The 17729-nt window shown below is 38.7% G+C and overlaps 1 protein-coding gene across 5 annotated transcripts in view; it reads right to left on the reverse strand.

Moving 5' to 3' along the window:
- LOC105499412 (GC-rich promoter binding protein 1) overlaps positions 1-17729 on the reverse strand; it is an 88262-nt gene that overhangs the window by 20658 nt on the left and 49875 nt on the right. For 3 of the 5 annotated variants that reach the window (XM_011771970.2, XM_011771968.2, XM_011771969.3), the window contains exons 4-7: positions 12729-12852; positions 12374-12597; positions 8179-8245; positions 7041-7100 (exon numbers count right to left, since the gene is read on the reverse strand). In XM_011771970.2, coding sequence (XP_011770272.1) covers positions 7041-7100; positions 8179-8245; positions 12374-12597; positions 12729-12852 — 475 coding nt within the window. The remainder of the gene's footprint in view (positions 1-7040; positions 7101-8178; positions 8246-12373; positions 12598-12728; positions 12853-17729) is intronic. The other 2 variants (XM_011771971.2, XM_011771973.2) reach the window with 1 other exon arrangement.

Raw genomic sequence — 17729 nt, forward strand, 5'->3', positions numbered from 1 at the left:
AATGTAAAAGGTAATCTCATCCGAGAGGAATCCAGGTGTTAAAGCAGAGGGCAGTTCTACCACTATACCACAACTAAGTTTAAACATGGCTAACAGAGACTTCTAGTTCAATGTGGTTGACTAAGCACGTAAGTTTATTATCTTCTTCTAGATTCTTACATTAAAATTACTATAAGGGAGGAAATCAAACACAACTATATAAGATAGGAGTAGAGTCATCAGCAAGAAAATGATTTCAACACACATTTCTAGAGAAGTAAATAAAAAGTTTCAATTTAGAGTGTACACAAAAGAACCTAACAGCTGAGGAGGATCTAATCTACCAAGTAGAGCCTCAAAGAGATCGGGACTTGAAAATGCCAGATATGGCAGAGGGCAGAAATGCAACTTTGACAAATAAAAATAAAATAATTCAAGAAAAGATCCTTACTAATTCTAAAGAATGTACTTTAGGCAGACGGAAAATGATCCGATGTGGAAGGCTGAAGACATGAGAAGAAATAAAAATTTGTATAAATATGAATGTATCAGATCCAGGAAGTAGGCTGGGTATGGTGGCTCACGCCTGTAATCCCAGCACTTTGGAAGACCAGGGTGGGAGGACTGCTTGAGTCCAGGAGTCCAAGACCAGCCTGGGCAATACAATGAGTGAAACTACATCTCTACAAAAAATTTTTTTTAAATTAGTCAGACATAGTGATGAGCACCTGTAGTCTCAGCTACTTGGGGGGCTAACATAGGAGGATCCCTTGAGCTCAGGAGGTTAAGGCTGCAGTGAGCTGTGATGGCACCACTGTACTCCAGTCTGGGCCACAGAGTAGGACCCTGTCTCAAAACAAAAACAAAGAAGCAGAAGAGATAACAACTAGATAGGCAAGTAGATATACTGTCTTTAAGCCTCAATATAGTTCCTGAGTACAAATTTCACCTTTCCCAAAACTGGATTCCTAGACACCTAGGAGTAAGATATTCTGGCTAGTTCCTCAATGAGGTCTTCAGTACAAAGAATGATGAAATATCCTAAAAAGAAGAAAAGTGAAAGCTAAGAAATCACTCACAAAAGAGTAGGTGACAGAGTAAGAGATGACAAAAGTCCTTGAAGAAAGACGATAGAGACTGAGAGGGAAGGGGAGGGATATACCGTTATTGTGCTAAGAATTCGTATTAGGCCAGGCGCAGTGACTCATGCCTATAATCCCAGCATTTTTGGGAAGCCGAGGTGGGTGGATCACGAGGTCAGGAGTTCAAGGCCAGCCTGGCCAACATGGTGAAACCTTGTCTTTACTAAAAATACAAAAAATTAGCAGGTGTGGTGGCGGGCCCCTGTAATCCCAGCTACTCGGGAGGCCAAGGCAGGAGAATCACTTGAACCCGGGAGGCAGAGGTTGCAGTGAGATGAGATCACGCCATTGCACTCCAGTCCAGGTGACAGTGTGAGGCTCCATTTTTAAAAAATAGTAATAATTCATATTTAGGCCAGGCATTGTGGCTCAAACCTGTAATCCCAGCACTTTCAGAGGCCAAGGTGGGATGGATCACTTGAGCACAGGAGTTCAAGACCAGGTGGGGCAACATAATGAGACATCATCTCCACGAAAACATTTTAAAATGAGGCAGGAAGATCGCTTGAGCATAGGAGGTTGCGGCTGCAATGAGCCATGATCGCACCACTGCACTCACGCCTGGGGGACAGAGCAAGACCCTGACTCGAAAACCACAAAAAGAATTCACATTTAAATACTACACAAGAATATGTACTTTTGTACCAGATTTATCAGAATTTGAATACTAGTTTCAATCTTACCAGTTGTATCATCTTATATAAGTTACTTAATCTGTCACCTATAAAATGAAAAACAATAGCTCGTCTGGGATTTACTGTGAAATGTTTCATATTCAAATAACTACTAGAAAAAAATACAGAAAAGCTATACACTGTCACTAGCATAGGATTCCAATTACAATTCAAAATTAAAGGTGCCCTTTTGCAAGAATTTCAGGTTACTTAACCTGGAATTAGATAGCAGGGGGAAAAAAGAATTTTAGGTTGACACGTAAGAGTAAGAAAAAGAAAAACTTAAGATAGACATGATAAAACCAATCTATGTCCTGTGTAACAACTCTGAATAATCGACATAAACCTGCTTATTTAAGAAAAAGAAGTGTTCTTAATGGTAACTATAACCTCTAAGTAATGGAAGAAGTGAAGTGGCACTAAAAGGCAAGAATTAATTTGCGTCATGTATCCCCATTTTATATTATTTAAAAATTGGCTCATCTATTCATAGATTTTATCCACAAATTCTCCTAGGAAAACCTTGCTAAGTAGTTAAGCTCTTAGAGTCAAACATTATCCAATGTTTGCTTTGTGACTTGGTTAACTATATGAATAAGACCCCAAATATTTACCTTTTAAAAGAGAAAACATATATTGACGAAAGACCTTAACGCCTATATAAAAGAATGAGAAAGTAAGTGACTACCTTCTGTAAGTTTCATGTGCTTATTACCTCAACCTCACCTACACAGGTATTCTCATGTTCAAATTTAAGTTCAGAACAACTGAAGGCAAGTATGACCTTTGGATTTTCTTAACATTATTTCCCTCTATCCTCGCAAATAACTGTAGCCTGACAATAACTGACCTTTTTATTTTTGTAGAGACAAGGTCTCACTATGCTGCCCAGGCTGGTCTCAATCCCTTGGCTTCAAGTTATCTTGCCACCTTAGCCTCCCAAAGTGCTAGGATTACAGACCTGAGCCACGAATCCTGGCCCTATAATTGACTTTATCATTTTTACTGTCTTGTTATTCATGCTCTCCCCATACCTATGAATGTAAGAACTAGTCTTCTATAAATGCAGTGATGACGGGGAACTGGCCCAATTCTCAGGAAGACAAATTAGAACCAAAATACTGCCACATATAATACAAAGTAAATTGGCCACACAGATAATTCAAAGCTGACGTTTCAATTCCTCACCTCTTTTCTTTCACTACAATCTCCATATAGCTACCTTCTACATACATGAAGTTTCTGACTCAATGACTACATTTAACTACTTCATTCTTTGGCCCACTACCTAGAAATTCATTTTTGCCTTCTAACAAATCTACGAGAATCTCCTTCATTTATTGGATTTGAACAACATAATTAGCTGACATTTATTAAACACCTGTGACATGACCAAAGATTTTTACACAGTAGACAATTTAACCTTAACAGTGCTTTTCTTTGTTTTTTTGCGGGGTAGACAGAGTTTCGCTCTTGTTGCCCAGGCTGGAGTGCAATGGCGCGATTTTAGCTCACCACAACCTCCGCCTGCCTCAGCCTCCTGAGTAGCAGGAATTATAGGCATGCGCCACCACACCCAGCTAAATTTGTATTTTTAGTAGAGACAGGGTTTCTCCATGTTGGTCAGGCTGGTCTTGAACTCCCCACCTCAGGTGATCCACCTGCCTCGGCCTCCCAAAGTGCTGGGATTACAGGTGTGAGCCACCGTGCCCGGCCCAACAGTGCTTTTCTCATTATAATTTTTGTGGTCATCCTCACCTCACAAATGAATAAATTCAATCAGATTAAGAAATCTGCCCAAAATCTAAATAATCAATAAGCAAAAGATCTAATGTTAGAGCCACATCTGATTCTGAACTCAATACTCTCCCACTATTATCTTAATGAAGCAAATGGAAATTGTTCCCGTGGCAGGTTTTCAAAATGCTTACCAATCCAACTCCAATAGTAAACCTACACTGAATGGTTGGGATAAGAGGCTTGCAAGTCTGCACTATACCAAGTGACGTCAAGAGTCATCATCACATTGATGCCAGTTAATAATTTAGTTTCCTATTATTTTGACAGAAGCAGCAAATTTAATGTATAAACAAAAGCATGTAGCCAAGTGAAGGGTAATTATTAATCAAGTTTTCTTTTTGTTTCTTTCTTTGGAGAAAGGGTCTTGCTCTGCTGCCCAGGCTGAAGTGCAGTGGCACAATCATAGCTCAATGCAACCTGGAAATCATGGGCTCAAGCAATCCTCCCACCTCAGCCTCCCAAGTAGCTAAGACTACAGGCGCACAAAACCACGTCCAGTTTATTTATTTTTTACTTTTTTGTAGAGACAAGGGTCTCTTCTGTGCGAGCTCCCGGCCTCAAGTGACCCCTGCATCCTATGCTCCAAAAATGCTGGGATTACAGGCATGAGCCACTGCACCCAGTAAGCTTTCCAATTAATTTGAAGAGAAAACTTGACACTAAGTTTTGATCACTAAGACAATAGTATATACACAGACCAAATGCAAAGACTCTATAACACAGCAATTTCAACAAATTCCTATTATGAACACTAATTTCAATACCAAAAAAATATGTTAAAGATCATTTTTATAACAATCGGTGCTGTTTGAATTTTGTTGGTTTTTAATGTTTGTTTGTTTGGAGATGCAGTGTCTCTTTGTCGCCCAGGCTGGAGTGCAGTGGCGCGATCTTGGCTCACTGCAACCTCTGCCTCCCCGGTTCAAGCAAATTCTTGTGCCTCAGCCTCCCAAGTAGCTGGGATTACAGGCACACAGCACCATGCCCAGCTAATTTTTGTATTTTTAGTAGAAACAGGTTTCACCATGTTGGCCAGGCTGGTCTTGAACTCCTGACTTCTGATGATCAGCCCACCTTGGCCTCCCAAAGTGCTGGGATTACAGGCACGAGCAACCACACCCAGCTGATTAACATCTTTATTAACAAATCTATTTTGGTTTATAATACTATGAGTTTTAGTCAAATGAGTTTCACTAACTGTGATAACTTATATCAACACCAATCGATATGGTATTTCCCTTTAATGGGGGCTCTCAACATTGTTCATATAAAGAACATGCTTAAAGATACGCACTTCACAAATATCAACAATTTCCATGGTGAACAAGTAATTCAGACCAAATAAAATGTACTTGGGTCAAGCTGTATCAAGCTGTCTACTCGAATCCTATTAATTTTCCCTTTTCAACCTTGAACATGTGTTGCACTACTTTTTTCTTAAAACACTATAATTTTAACAACTGTTTTCATGTTAAGACAGATACTCAAAAGTCATTTCAACACACAAAGCAATTCATCAACAGAATACTGTCAAAAAAATTCAATGAAGAATTTTCCCTTCCCTTAATTCTGTTTATCAAAGTTCCTATTAATAAAATCAATCCCGTTGGCTTTCATCATAATTTACCTCACTGAATGCAATGATGTCAACCTGTATGCTTGTGGCAAATATTGGAATTATCTAGAAAACAACCCATTTATATTAACTGGTCACTAATTTGCTTCGATTTAGAATGCTCAACGAACCAAAAGAACTCTGAGCAATGAACCTTTATGTTCTTAAGTAGCATATCAAATATGAGCTAAAATCAAGAAAGCTCATCAAATACCAAGGAGCTGAAAAAAATATATAAATGCTGAGTTGGAAGAAGACCATGCTTAAGCTAATTACTAGTCACTGAAATTTCTCATTATTTAATATCTTAAGTAAATGTTAAGCTCTGCCAATAATATGTTGCTGACATAGTCACTGACACAAAAACAGTCCTCCATAGAACTTCTGAAAACACACGATCAGTAGCCACTAACTTTTTTATTATTTTTATTTTTTGAGACGGAGTTTCACTCTTTGTTGCTCAGGCTAGAGTGCAATGGCGTGACCTCGGCTCACTGCAACTTCTGCCTCCCAGGTTCAAGCAATTCTCCTGCCTCAGCCTCCCGAGTAGCTGGATTACAGCCATGCGCCACCACATCCGGCTAATTCTTTATATTTAGTAGAGACAGGGTTTCTCCATGTTGGTCAGGTTGGTCTCGAACTACCAACCTCAGGTGATACGCCCGCCCTGGCCTCCCAAAGTGCTAGGATTACAGGAATGAGCCATTGTGCCTGGTCGCCACTAATTATTAATGCAACTCAACTCAATTGCACACTAACACTTGAACATACACCACTCTTTCTTCCTCACTCACCAAAGAAATCAAACAATTGTATTATTTTTAAATTCTCACAGGCAGCTTGAATTCCTGTTTTACTTTTAAATTATTAAGAGCATGGAGATAGAATATTTAATAACCATTAATTTCATGTAACAAACCGCTACAATCCTGGTTAAGATAAAAACACTACTGAAGTCACAGATATAAGCTGCAAGAAGGTGTTTCCAGTAAAGCCAACTAGGTTCTAAGCAGAATTCAATTTATGTAGTTATATTACAAATGGCTTAATTACCTTCCCCGCAGGGTATCCCTCAAATTGGGGCATCATGTTTAAGTCTGCCAGTTTTTGATCTACAAAATTATAGTTTCAGGGACAAATTGCTTTTTCTTTTTATAAATATTATATTTTTGTTAGTAAATTTTTACTTACCTGGAAGGAAGTAGCACTAGAAAAGTTCTATTGAAGTCTTTCCTAAAATTCTCTTGTCTTCCTCAGGAACATAGCTATTTTAAGTGTTGCAATAGGGAAAACAATACTTGGGAACCCAGGGGGGAAAGTGAGAGAGGAATAGTAAAGTGTGATACAATGAGAGTTTCATTGTATTCCTATGGGAAGTACTGGGAATTTAACAATTAACCATTCCACAATTAACCATTTTCTTTTTTTGTTTATGCAGACACATTTTCTTAGTTTACCTAAACACAGTAAAGAGTACATCTTCCTTTTGAACATCTTTTCAACTAGTACTCAAAATCCTTAGACCAACCCTGAAACAGTAGAACCAAAATCTTTATATTAATACATTTTACTCTCATTATTTTCAAATATGTCTTTGTCTCTAAATCATTTCTAAGATTATTAAATCAACCCAGGATCAGTACCAATAGTATCTATAGTTTTATATGACAAACGCTCACTGGCATTCTTGACTTTTTAAATTTACTTTCATTCTAATCAAATCCAAATTATTCCTAACTTCTTAGAGATTCTATTTAACACCTTCCAGGTGGTTCTATATTCTTATGCAATCAGTTGTTCCCAGAAAAACTGAATAATAAGGAAACATACCTAAGAGAGGAGCTTGGGAGATTTTTTTGGTTGGGTATGTGTGTGTCTGGGCGTGTAGGCCTGGGGAGAGTGGTAGAAATACTAATTTGCAATACAGAAAAAACAATGCCATTCACATGGTTCTAACAAAAGTGTCTGACCACCCCCACCCCCACCCTCAAAAAGCCCTTAAATAAAGAGGGAGATCAAAAGAAAACAAAATAATTCCCGAATTTCACCTCATACATACAATACAGCACAGGAAGTGGCAAAGTTTAAAATAATGCCTTTACTGTTAGGACTAGTATGCAGTCATAAGCCACAATCCTTTTGTTTTAGTGAGTTGATTTTCAATAGAAAAATACAAATGAACATGTGTTTAAGTTCCAACATGGATTGAGCACCTCTGAATTTAGTATCAAATAATTAAATTTATTTTTCAGATGTCAAATCTTAGTATTATAAAATTTTCCATTATTTTAAACTTCACTTGAATCTTTAAAAAGCTGTCTAAATTGTACTATATGAGTTCAGTTTAATCTTCTGTAAAATTCTATCAAATTGAACTGTCAGCAGTCTTTTAAAAAAAAATGGGGGCTGGGTTATTACTAGAAGAACTCTCATTAAGCTTTGAAAATCAGAAATCAGAGACAAGTAATTTCAAATATAGACTAGCTCCACAAGCAAATTTATACAATTATCTGTGACAGTCTACACATATATGTGTGTATATATATACATAACCATTTTCATAGGTAAAAATATTAACTTCATGTCACACTATGATCAGAAGTACTTTCACAGTTAACTTTGAACAACTAAAAATTAATTTAAACTCAGTTTTTGTTTCTTTACATTATCCAGCTGCTCTCAAAATTGTTTCAATTCATTACACTATTACCATTTAAGTCATATTCAAGTTGAGTATGTTTAATGATACTAGCATGTGCAAATCAACTACTTCAAATCAAACTCTTCTATTCCAAAACTCCTTTTTAAAGATGAATGTTACCTTTTTTGTAGCTAAGTACATCAAAAACAAATATTTTAAAAAGAAAGTTTTATTCTAGCCTGCTCTCTATTTTAAAAAACGCAAAAAGTGAAACCTATAAATATCAACATTTTTGTGCCCCTCAAATATAGATAAAAAATTACTTACCCCACACACCTGCAGCTAAAGATTTATTGTGGTTTGGTTCTCTCTCATATTCAGGATTTAAAGATGGCTGGAAGAAAGTTGGAATAAACATTTCACATTTTAAAAATAAATCCTTTGAAAGCAATCTCAGAATCATACATGTTGTAACTGATGAATCAAATATGACCAACTCTTAGCTACAGGTTGAATAACCCTAATCTGAAAAGCTATAAAATCTGAAACTTTTTGAGTGCCAGTGTAACGCTCTGTCTACTCATTGAAGCACTTGGATTTTGGATTTTCAGAAAAAGGATGCTGAACTACTAAATGTAAAATCCGAAAAAATCCAAAATCCAAAACACTTCTGGTCCCAAGCATTTCAGATAAAGGACATTGAGCCTGTATTAAAGATGAATTACTCATAAACCTTACTCTCAGCTTACTCTGCTAGCCATTAAAATAGTTACTATCTATACTAATTGCTGGTCAGAGAAAACAAGAGTGTGTTTAAGTTTCATTATCCATAACTAAGAAAAAAATCAGGATTAAAAAACAGGCTACTCTGCCTATGGAGTAGTCATTCTCTTATTCCTTTACTTTCTTAATAAACTTGCTTTCATTTAAAACAAAACAAAGAAAAACTCAAGAGAATGTCTTTGCATCAATCTAAGAAATAATCCCTCCTTAGCATAAGGTTGAGATCAGAGAAGAGGAAAATCAGACTAATTTTTTAAAAAATAATTTAATCTTTTTTGTTGTTGTTGTTTTGTTTTTTGAGATACAGTGTTGCTCTATCACCCAGGCTGGAGTGAAGTGGTATGATCTCAGCTCACTGGAACCTCTGTCTCCAGGGTTCAAGTGATTCTCCTGTCTCAGTCTCCCAAGTAGCTGGGATTCCAGGTGAGCAGCACCATGACCAGCTAATTTTTGTATTTTTAGTAGAGATGGAGTTTCACCATGTTGGCCAGGCTGATCTCGAACTCTTGGCCTCAAGGGATCCACCTGCCTAAGCCTCCCAAAGTGCTGGGATTACAGGAGTGAGACATCACATCTGGACTAAAAATAATTTTAACTTTTTAATAAAAACTCTGTAAATAATGGGTCTTGCTATGTTGCCCAGGTTGGTCTCAAAATTCGTGGCCTCACTTGAACCTCCCACTTCAGCCTCCCAAAGTGCTGGGAAAACAGGCATAAGCCACTGAACCCAGCCTCCAATTCTTAAAGTTGTCATCACTAGTTAACACACTCACTATCAAAGCCAAGTTCAAATCTGTATTTCAACAAGTGATGTTCAGGATTATTAAAAACAAAAGTGAGATAAGCATTGAATGAGTACTCTAAAGCTAATGTTGGTAGATGCATTTATCCTCTAAAATCCTAAATTTCCAGTATTCTTTCAGGTATTTTTCATATTCCTAGCACACAAACTGCCTTATTTAAAGAAGGTACTTAATATATATTAAATAAAATGAATTTTAATATAAATATTTTAATCACCTAAAAAAATGAATGATTACTAACATTGTACTGAGATTACTGTAAAGCAAATATGCATGCATATCACCATGATTCCTTCAGAGATACAAACTAAGCAGAATTAAGATTTTGGCAGTGATTATGTGTGCATAGCATCTTTAAAGTATACTATTAGAAATAATACTCTGCCAAATCTAGGATTATCATAGTCAATGACAACCACATCTTGAGAATGGGGGTGGGATATGACAGTACTATTACCATTCCCAGAGTTTGTTTATACAGTTGATCCTTGAACAACACAGGTTTCAACTATGCAAATCCACTTATATCTAGATTTTCTTCCATCTGTGCCACCTGAGACAGCAAGACCAACTCCTTCTCTTCCTCTTCAGCCAACTCAACATGAAGACAAGAATCAAGACCTTTATGATGACCCACTTCCACTTAATCAATAGTAAATATATTTCCTCTTATGACTTTAGTAGCAGTTTTTCTCTAGCTTATTGTAAGAATACAGTATACAATACATATACAAAATATGTGTTAACTGTTTATATTATCATCAAGAGTTTGGTCAGCAGTAGGCTACTAGTAGTTAAGTTTTTGGGGGAGTCAAAAGTTATAAGCAAATTTGACATCAAGGGGGGATCAGTACTACTAACCTCTGTGTTATTCAAGGGTCAACTATACTGTAAAATTTCAATGTTATGATTATTAAGTGGAAAAAACAGATCACCAACATGAGAATACAGAGTAATTACAAAGTTACTTGGTAACAGGACCTAAGAGTAATCTTTTATTTTTCTATTTCCCTCACCACTCCCTGCCCTAAATTCAATCTATCAAAGTTTTCCTCTTACTGAAACCTTCCATCCAAAATACTTCCATATGATATCCAAAAACTATTTTCATTTATCTCAACTACCCAGTTCAAGCCATCATTTTCTCCTGAACTATTCTCTTTTGCTATAACCCGTTCAAGACCTAAGAAGTGTAAAAACTAACATCGCATCACATGACTCCTCTCTAAACAAGCTTCTCATTAACCTTGTAATTAAACCAAAATTCTGTACTTGACCTGCAAAAATTCCATTTGATTTAAATCCTTTCCTCTCTCTCTAACCTTGTCTAATACTAACTACTCTTTACCCATACTAGCCTAACTTTTATCCCTTAAACATAACAAGATTGGCTGGGTATGATGACTCATGCCTATGTTAGAAATGCTTGTTCTTTGGTGCCATAAAGAAATAGCACTTGAACATAAATTTAATTTCCTCAGCAAGGAAATTTTTACTTTCTGCAGAAAGGGTACACTCGCCAGCAGTTTTGCCACGAGAGTACACCGAACAAAGGAGACAGAGTCATTTATAACTTGACACATCTACTTTACTGCTGTGTCCAGTTTCTACTGGCTGAAACAGGACTTCATATTCTGTATTTGTCCTGATTGGCTAGCAACTTAAAACTTTTTAAAAGTTTTTAAACTTTTTAAAAGAGGCAAAGGCAGAGGAGAACAAAGGAAGGAGGAAGTAACTTCTGGAATGCTGAGAAAGGTAAAAACACCTCCAAATAAGGAAGAACAGGCTATGACTTAACGCCTGCTTGGACTAGTATAAGCATGCCAAGGCAAATATTTAGGCTAAATTGTAGGAGCTAAGAACATAAAGTACATTGATTTATTACGGCTAGCAGATAAATTAAGAATGTTAGCACAAGTGTTTGAATAAATTCTGCTTCTAAGAGAAGTTACTAATTATTCCTAATTAGACAAGGAAGAAAGTCTCTTTGAAGAACCTCTACTTTACTTTTTACACCTATAATCCCAGCCCTTCGGGAGGCTGAGGTCGGAGGATTACTTGAGGCCGGAAGTTCAAGACCAACCAGGCCAACATAGTAAGCTGGGTGTGGTGGTGTGCATCTGTAGTCCTAGAGCTAGCTACTCAAGAGGCTGAAACAAAACAGGACTGCCTGAGCCCAGAAGTTTGAAGATGCAGTGAGATATGATTGGGCAACTGCACTCCAGTCTAGGCAAAAGAGTGAGGCCCTGTCTCAATACCACCACCAACCCCCACCCGGATACACATGAACATGAAAAAAATAAGATAAACCAAGGATGATCGCATCTTGGCATGAGCTCTCCCTCTCTTCCTTTCAGTCTTAACAAAAGTTCGCTCCTTATCAAGTATGTCCCAAATTAAATGTCACTTCCTATCTAAATTCACTACAAAATATTACTTGCTTAGAGAACACAAACTTGGTAAGAGTAAGGGCTTTGCCTATCTCAATCCAGTACGTATTGTGTGTGCCAAGAACACCAGCTGACTCAGTGACTCATATACTGAATAAGAATTGACAATGAATATATAAAAAAGTAAAGTACAAATTCTACCTAGCTTTTAAATTATCAAGAATGAATCAAAAGAACTAGATAAATGTGACTGTACACTAGGTCAGTTTTTCTGTAATTTAAGAAATACAGTATTTTGGCCGGGCGCAGTGGCTCACACCTGTAATCCCAGCACTTTGGGAGGCTGAGGCAGGCGGATTACCTGAGGTCAAGAGTTCAAACCAGCCTGGCCAACGTGGTGAAACCCAGTCTCTACAAAAATATAAAAATTAGCAGGCCTGGTGGTGGGTGCCTGTAATCCCAGCTACTGGGAAGGCTGAGGCAGGAGAATCACTTAAAATAGCACTTATAGAAGCTTCATTTGTATAAAAGTTATAAAAAACTTACAAAATCCTCAGCTTCAAACTGTTTACGTTCTCTCTTGTCCTCTTTCCTCCCGGTTTCATTGTCAGGTATGTTGTTTTCATGTAGTCCTTGGCTTTTTCCAGAATGGAAAATACTGCTACGAGAACGGGAACTTCCACCATGGTATCCACCTCGATGATTTATGTTTTCTGTACCATTTCTTCCATGCGTACGCCATCCATTTTTTTCTTTCCTTCCAAAGTTACCTTTATTTGATAATAGTAAAGTAATATAAATTAAAAGAAGAGAGTTAGGCTTAAAAATCGAATCACATCAAAACATTCTTTAAAAATCATAAAGAAAATTAGTCATCACACCATTCCTTAGCAAATTTTACCTCCATTAGGACGTCCAATAGCAGAATCAAAGCCATCTGAAGAGTTGTGTCGTCGACGATTCACATCATAACGATTCTCTGTCCATGCAAAGTTTTCAGAATGCTTCTCAAAATTCAATGACGACTGAAACAAATTATAAAAATACAGGTAAATATTTATGAAACCTAAATATAACTTAAAAACTAGTAATACTCCAACTTATTCCCAATAATTTTAAATGGTTAAGAAACACATATTGCAGTTATTTTCAAGGTTTTTCAAGGTATTTGATAATTGGGTAACTCTATGTATAATGGATTCACCAATGGTCCATTTTCTTCTATCTAATGGAAACAAGCACACGTTCTTAGAGTTCAACATCTTTTTTTCCAAAAAATATAAAAGGCAAAGTGCTATTGTATGGAAAACAAGTTAAAATATGATATGTTTCTTGTATAATGAAACATTAAGTCTGTATCATACATTACCTGATATAAACGTTTTCACTACAGCTCAGTTTCCTTCTACATCAGAGAAAAACTGTCAAATGAATCTTCAGTTTTAAGTCCCTTAAATTTATTTCCATATTCCTCTTCCCCAAACCAAGTGTTTTTTTAAAAGATCAAAATAAAAGAATGTACAATAACTATTCCAAAAAATTAGAAACACAGAAAAGTTCTAACAATGTATAAAAGTCACTAGCCCCAAATATATTAATCTACTAATCAGATAAAACCACAATCAAAACTTCCAACAGTTTTTTTTAAAGAATTTAATTTTGGGCCAGGCGTGGTGGCTCACACCCGTAATCTCCAGCACTTTCAGAGGCTGAGGCAAGCGGATCATCTAAGGTTGGGAGTTCGAGACCAGCCTGACCAACATGGAGAAACCCCCGTCTCTACTAAAAATACAAAAAAATTAGCCGGGCATGGTGGCGCATGCTTGTAATCCCAGCTATTCGGGAGGCTGAGGTAAGAGAATCGCTTGAACCCAGGAGGTGAAGGCTGCGGAGAGGGGAGAGGGGAGAGGGGAGAGGGGAGAGGGGAGAGGAGAGAGGAGAGGGGAGAGGGGACAGGGGAGAGGGGAGAGGGGAGAGGGGAGAGGGGAAGGGAGAGGGGAGAGGGGAGAGGGGACAGGAGAGGGGAGAGGGGAGAGGGGAGAGGAGAGAGGAAGGGAGAGGGGAGAGGGGAGAGGGGAGAGGGGAGAGAATTTTAACAGGTGGTCTCAGTAATCTAAAAAGAAAATGCATGAAAATTATCAAAAAATGTTTGGTGAAAAAGGCCAGGCATGGTGGTTCACACCTGTAATCCCAGCGCTTTGGGGTACCGAGGTGAGCAGATCACCTGAGGTCAGGAGTTCGAGACCAGCCTGGCCAATATAGTGAAACTCCATCTCTACAAAAAATACAAAATTAGCCGTGTGTGGTGGCACACGCCTGTAGTCCCAGCTACTTGAGAGACTGAGTCAGGATAATTGTTTGAACTCGGGAGGCAGAGGTTGCAGTTGCAGTGAGCTGAGATCACACAACTGTACTCAAGCCTGGACGAGACAGAGTGAGACTGCGTCTCAAAAAAAAAAAAAAAAGAAAAAAAGAAAAAGAAATAGAGCTCTGTAAGTCAATATAAATAAGGACAACCCAATAGGGGAAAAATGAGCAAAAAGCCAGTTCTCAAAAACATGAAGAGCCACAAATCACATGAAAACACAGCCAGGTTCTCTTGTAATCAAAATGGAAGATTAGAATGAAGCTGACACTTCTTGCCCATTGGCCAAAATATAATGACAGTAAGGGTTGAGAAGACAGACAACTCTTTTTTTTTTTTCTTTTTTCTTTTGAGATGGAGTCTCGTTCTGTTGCTCAGGCTGGAGTGCAGTGGCACGATCCTGGCTCACTGCAACCTTCACCTCCTGGGTTCCAGTGATTATCCTGCCTCAGCCTAGTGAGCAGCTGGGATTACAGGCACCCACCACCATGCCCGGTTAATTTTTATAATTTTAGTAGAAACAGGGTTTGGCCATATTGGCCAGGCTGGTCTTCAATTCCTGACTTCAAGTGATCCACCTGCCTTGGCCTCCCAAAGTGCTGAGATTATAGGCGTGAGCCACTGCACCTGGCCCAGACAATTATTTATTACTGGGTTAGAAAACATACACATACATATATGCTTACTTATTTATCTCAGTAGGGAGAGAAATGCACATGTGTATCTGTACTTATATTTGTCATCTTTAAAGTCTTTATAGTTTTTTTTAGTCTTGCATGTATTTCAATAGATTTATTCCAGCACCTTACAGTATTTTTAACTTTTTTTGTATTATGCCCCAGAACTGAGCAGATGCCATTTATACTGCAAATATTTTTCCACAGCTTAATTTTTTTTTTTTAATTTCCTTAAAAAAAAATTTCCCCCACTGAAATCTGGGTAAAATAAAGAATGGGGGGATCTTTTTCCCCCTTAGAGACAGGATCTATGTTGCCCAGGCCAGACTCGAACTCCTGGCCTCAAATGAAGCTCCTGCCTCAGCCTCCTGAGTAGCTGAGACTGTTCACCACTGTGCCCAGCTTTGAGATACAGATATAGATATAGTTGGTTTTTTTTTTTTTTTTGAGACAGAGTCTCACTCTGTCACCCAGGCTGGAGTGCAATGGTGCAATCTCAGCTCACTGCAACCTCTGTCTCCAAGGTTCAAGTGATTCTCCTGCCTCAGCCTCCCGAGTAGCTGGGACTACAGGCACCCGCCACCACACCTGGCTAATTTTTGTATTTTCAGTAGAGACAGGTTTTCACCATATTGGCCAGGCTGGTCTCGAACTCCCAACCTTGTGATCTGCCCGCCTTGGGTTCTCAAAGTGCTGGGATTACAGGCGTGAGCCACTGCACCAAACCAGCTTTGATATTCTTAAAAAGACTATATTGGTGGTTTTAATGAAGTATTTAAACATACAAAGAAATAAACAGGCCCAGTGCTTGTTACTATTTTAAATCATATTTTTTAAAGCCTTCTTAAGTCTTTGTTGCACTTACAATTCTATCTTGTTTTAGTCTTTTATCTAGCAACTTTATTTCTAGTAACCTTAATTCTTACTTTGTAGCATATCTGTTGGGATTTTATATGGACAGTTACTTTTCATAAATAATACCAATTTTCTATCTTGCTCTTTAGTCCTGTTACCTGTATTTCTTACTCGTACTTTACTGTGCTGGCTATATGTCAGAGTCTTTCAAGAGTCTGGGATTTTATCATCTCTGCAAGTTATGAGCTAGCCTGGATACTGTTTTATGTATGCTGGCAAAAGAAATGAGACAAAAAGACTTTACTACTCATGGCACAGCAAGCAGCATAAGCATGATGTTAGCACTGGTTCTGTACAGCTCCCAAAGACCTCTGGGGCTTGACATGGAGGGGGCCTAGGTGGATGCTGCCCTTGCACTGAGTTTGGCAAATCAACCACATTTATAAAGAGCTTGGTCTTTGTCCCTCAATGTTGCTTACTACAACCAATCAAGAAATGGCCCATGCAAAGTGTAGTCAAGATCTTGCATACAAGCAAGAAGGTGCAGGGGGCTGGGTGCAGTGGCTCATGGCCATAATCCCAGCACTTTGGGAGGTTGAGGCAGGTGGATCACTTGAGGTCAGGAGCTCGAAACCAGCCTGGTCAATACAGTGAAACTCCGACTCTACGAAAAATACAAAAATTAGTCCAGGCGTGGCGGTTCACGCCTGTAATCCCAGTACTTTGGGAGGGTGAGGTGGGCAGATCACCTGAGGTCAGGAGTTCGAGATCAGCCTGGCCAAAATGGTGAAATAGCTCACTAAATACACTAAATTCACTAAAAGTACAAAAATTAGCAGGGTGTGGTGGCGGGTGCCTGTAATCCCAGCTACTCAGGAGGCTGAGGTAGGAGAACTGCTTAAACCTGGGAGGTGGAGGTTGTGGTGAGCCAAGATTGCACCACTGACTCCAGTCTGGGCAACAGAACGAGACTCCATCTCCAAAAGTTAAAGAATAATTTCAGAAGAATACAGGCCGGGCGCGGTGGCTCACGCCTGTAATCCCAGCACTTTGGGATTTTGGGAGGCCAAGGCGGGAGGATCACGAGGTCAGGAGATCGAGACCATCCTGGCTGACACGGTAAAACCCTGTCTCTACTAAAAATACAAAAAATGAGCCGGGTGCAGTGGTGGGCGCCTGTAGTCCCAGCTACTTGGGAGGTTGAGGCAGGACAATGGCGTGAACCCAGGAGGCGGAACTTGCAGTGAGCAGAGATTGCGCCACCGCACTCTAGCATGGGCGACAGAGCAAAACTCTGTCTCAAAAAATATATATATATATATATTAGCCAGGCGTGGTGGTGCACACCTGTAATCCCAGTGATTTGGGAGGCTGAAGCATAAGAATTGCCTGAACCCGGGAGGCAGAGGCTGCAGTGACCTGAGATCGCGCCACTGCACTCTGGCCTGACAGAGCAAGACTCAATCTCAAAAAAAAAAAAAAAAAGCAAAAATGCTCAGAGCCCAGGATGAATTGCCTCTCTCAATGATCTACACATCAGCCCTATACATTCTTGGCTGAATCTGAATTTTCCCATCATTATTCCACTGTCAGTAACTCATATTAATCTTCCTGACAGAGACTAGAAGCAAATTAATTTAACTGGTCTTATACAGCATTTCATGAAGTCTATTATCAACATCTCAAGTGAGGTCAGGACCCAGCCAACTGAATAAACCCTGGAAGAAGGAACACTGGTGAATGTTGGGGACCACCAATAAATAATTTTGCCAGAATATGGTCTATGGCCATGATTATCCATTACAGTTCATTAACAGGAATTTAAACTGACCTGATTGTTGGTGTCACTCTAACAATTACAGGGACAACAAATGGGCCAAAAGTTACCCCTCATTGTCAATAGAGACCTCCTGTATCTCATTCTCTCTCACATAAAAGCTAGCCACCCCAAGGGACACAGGTCACTCCAAGATCTGCTGTTAAACTTGATTTGGATTACTGTTAA

This window comes from Macaca nemestrina, chromosome 6, assembly GCF_043159975.1.
Source record: "Macaca nemestrina isolate mMacNem1 chromosome 6, mMacNem.hap1, whole genome shotgun sequence".
Taxonomy (NCBI): domain Eukaryota; kingdom Metazoa; phylum Chordata; class Mammalia; order Primates; family Cercopithecidae; genus Macaca; species Macaca nemestrina.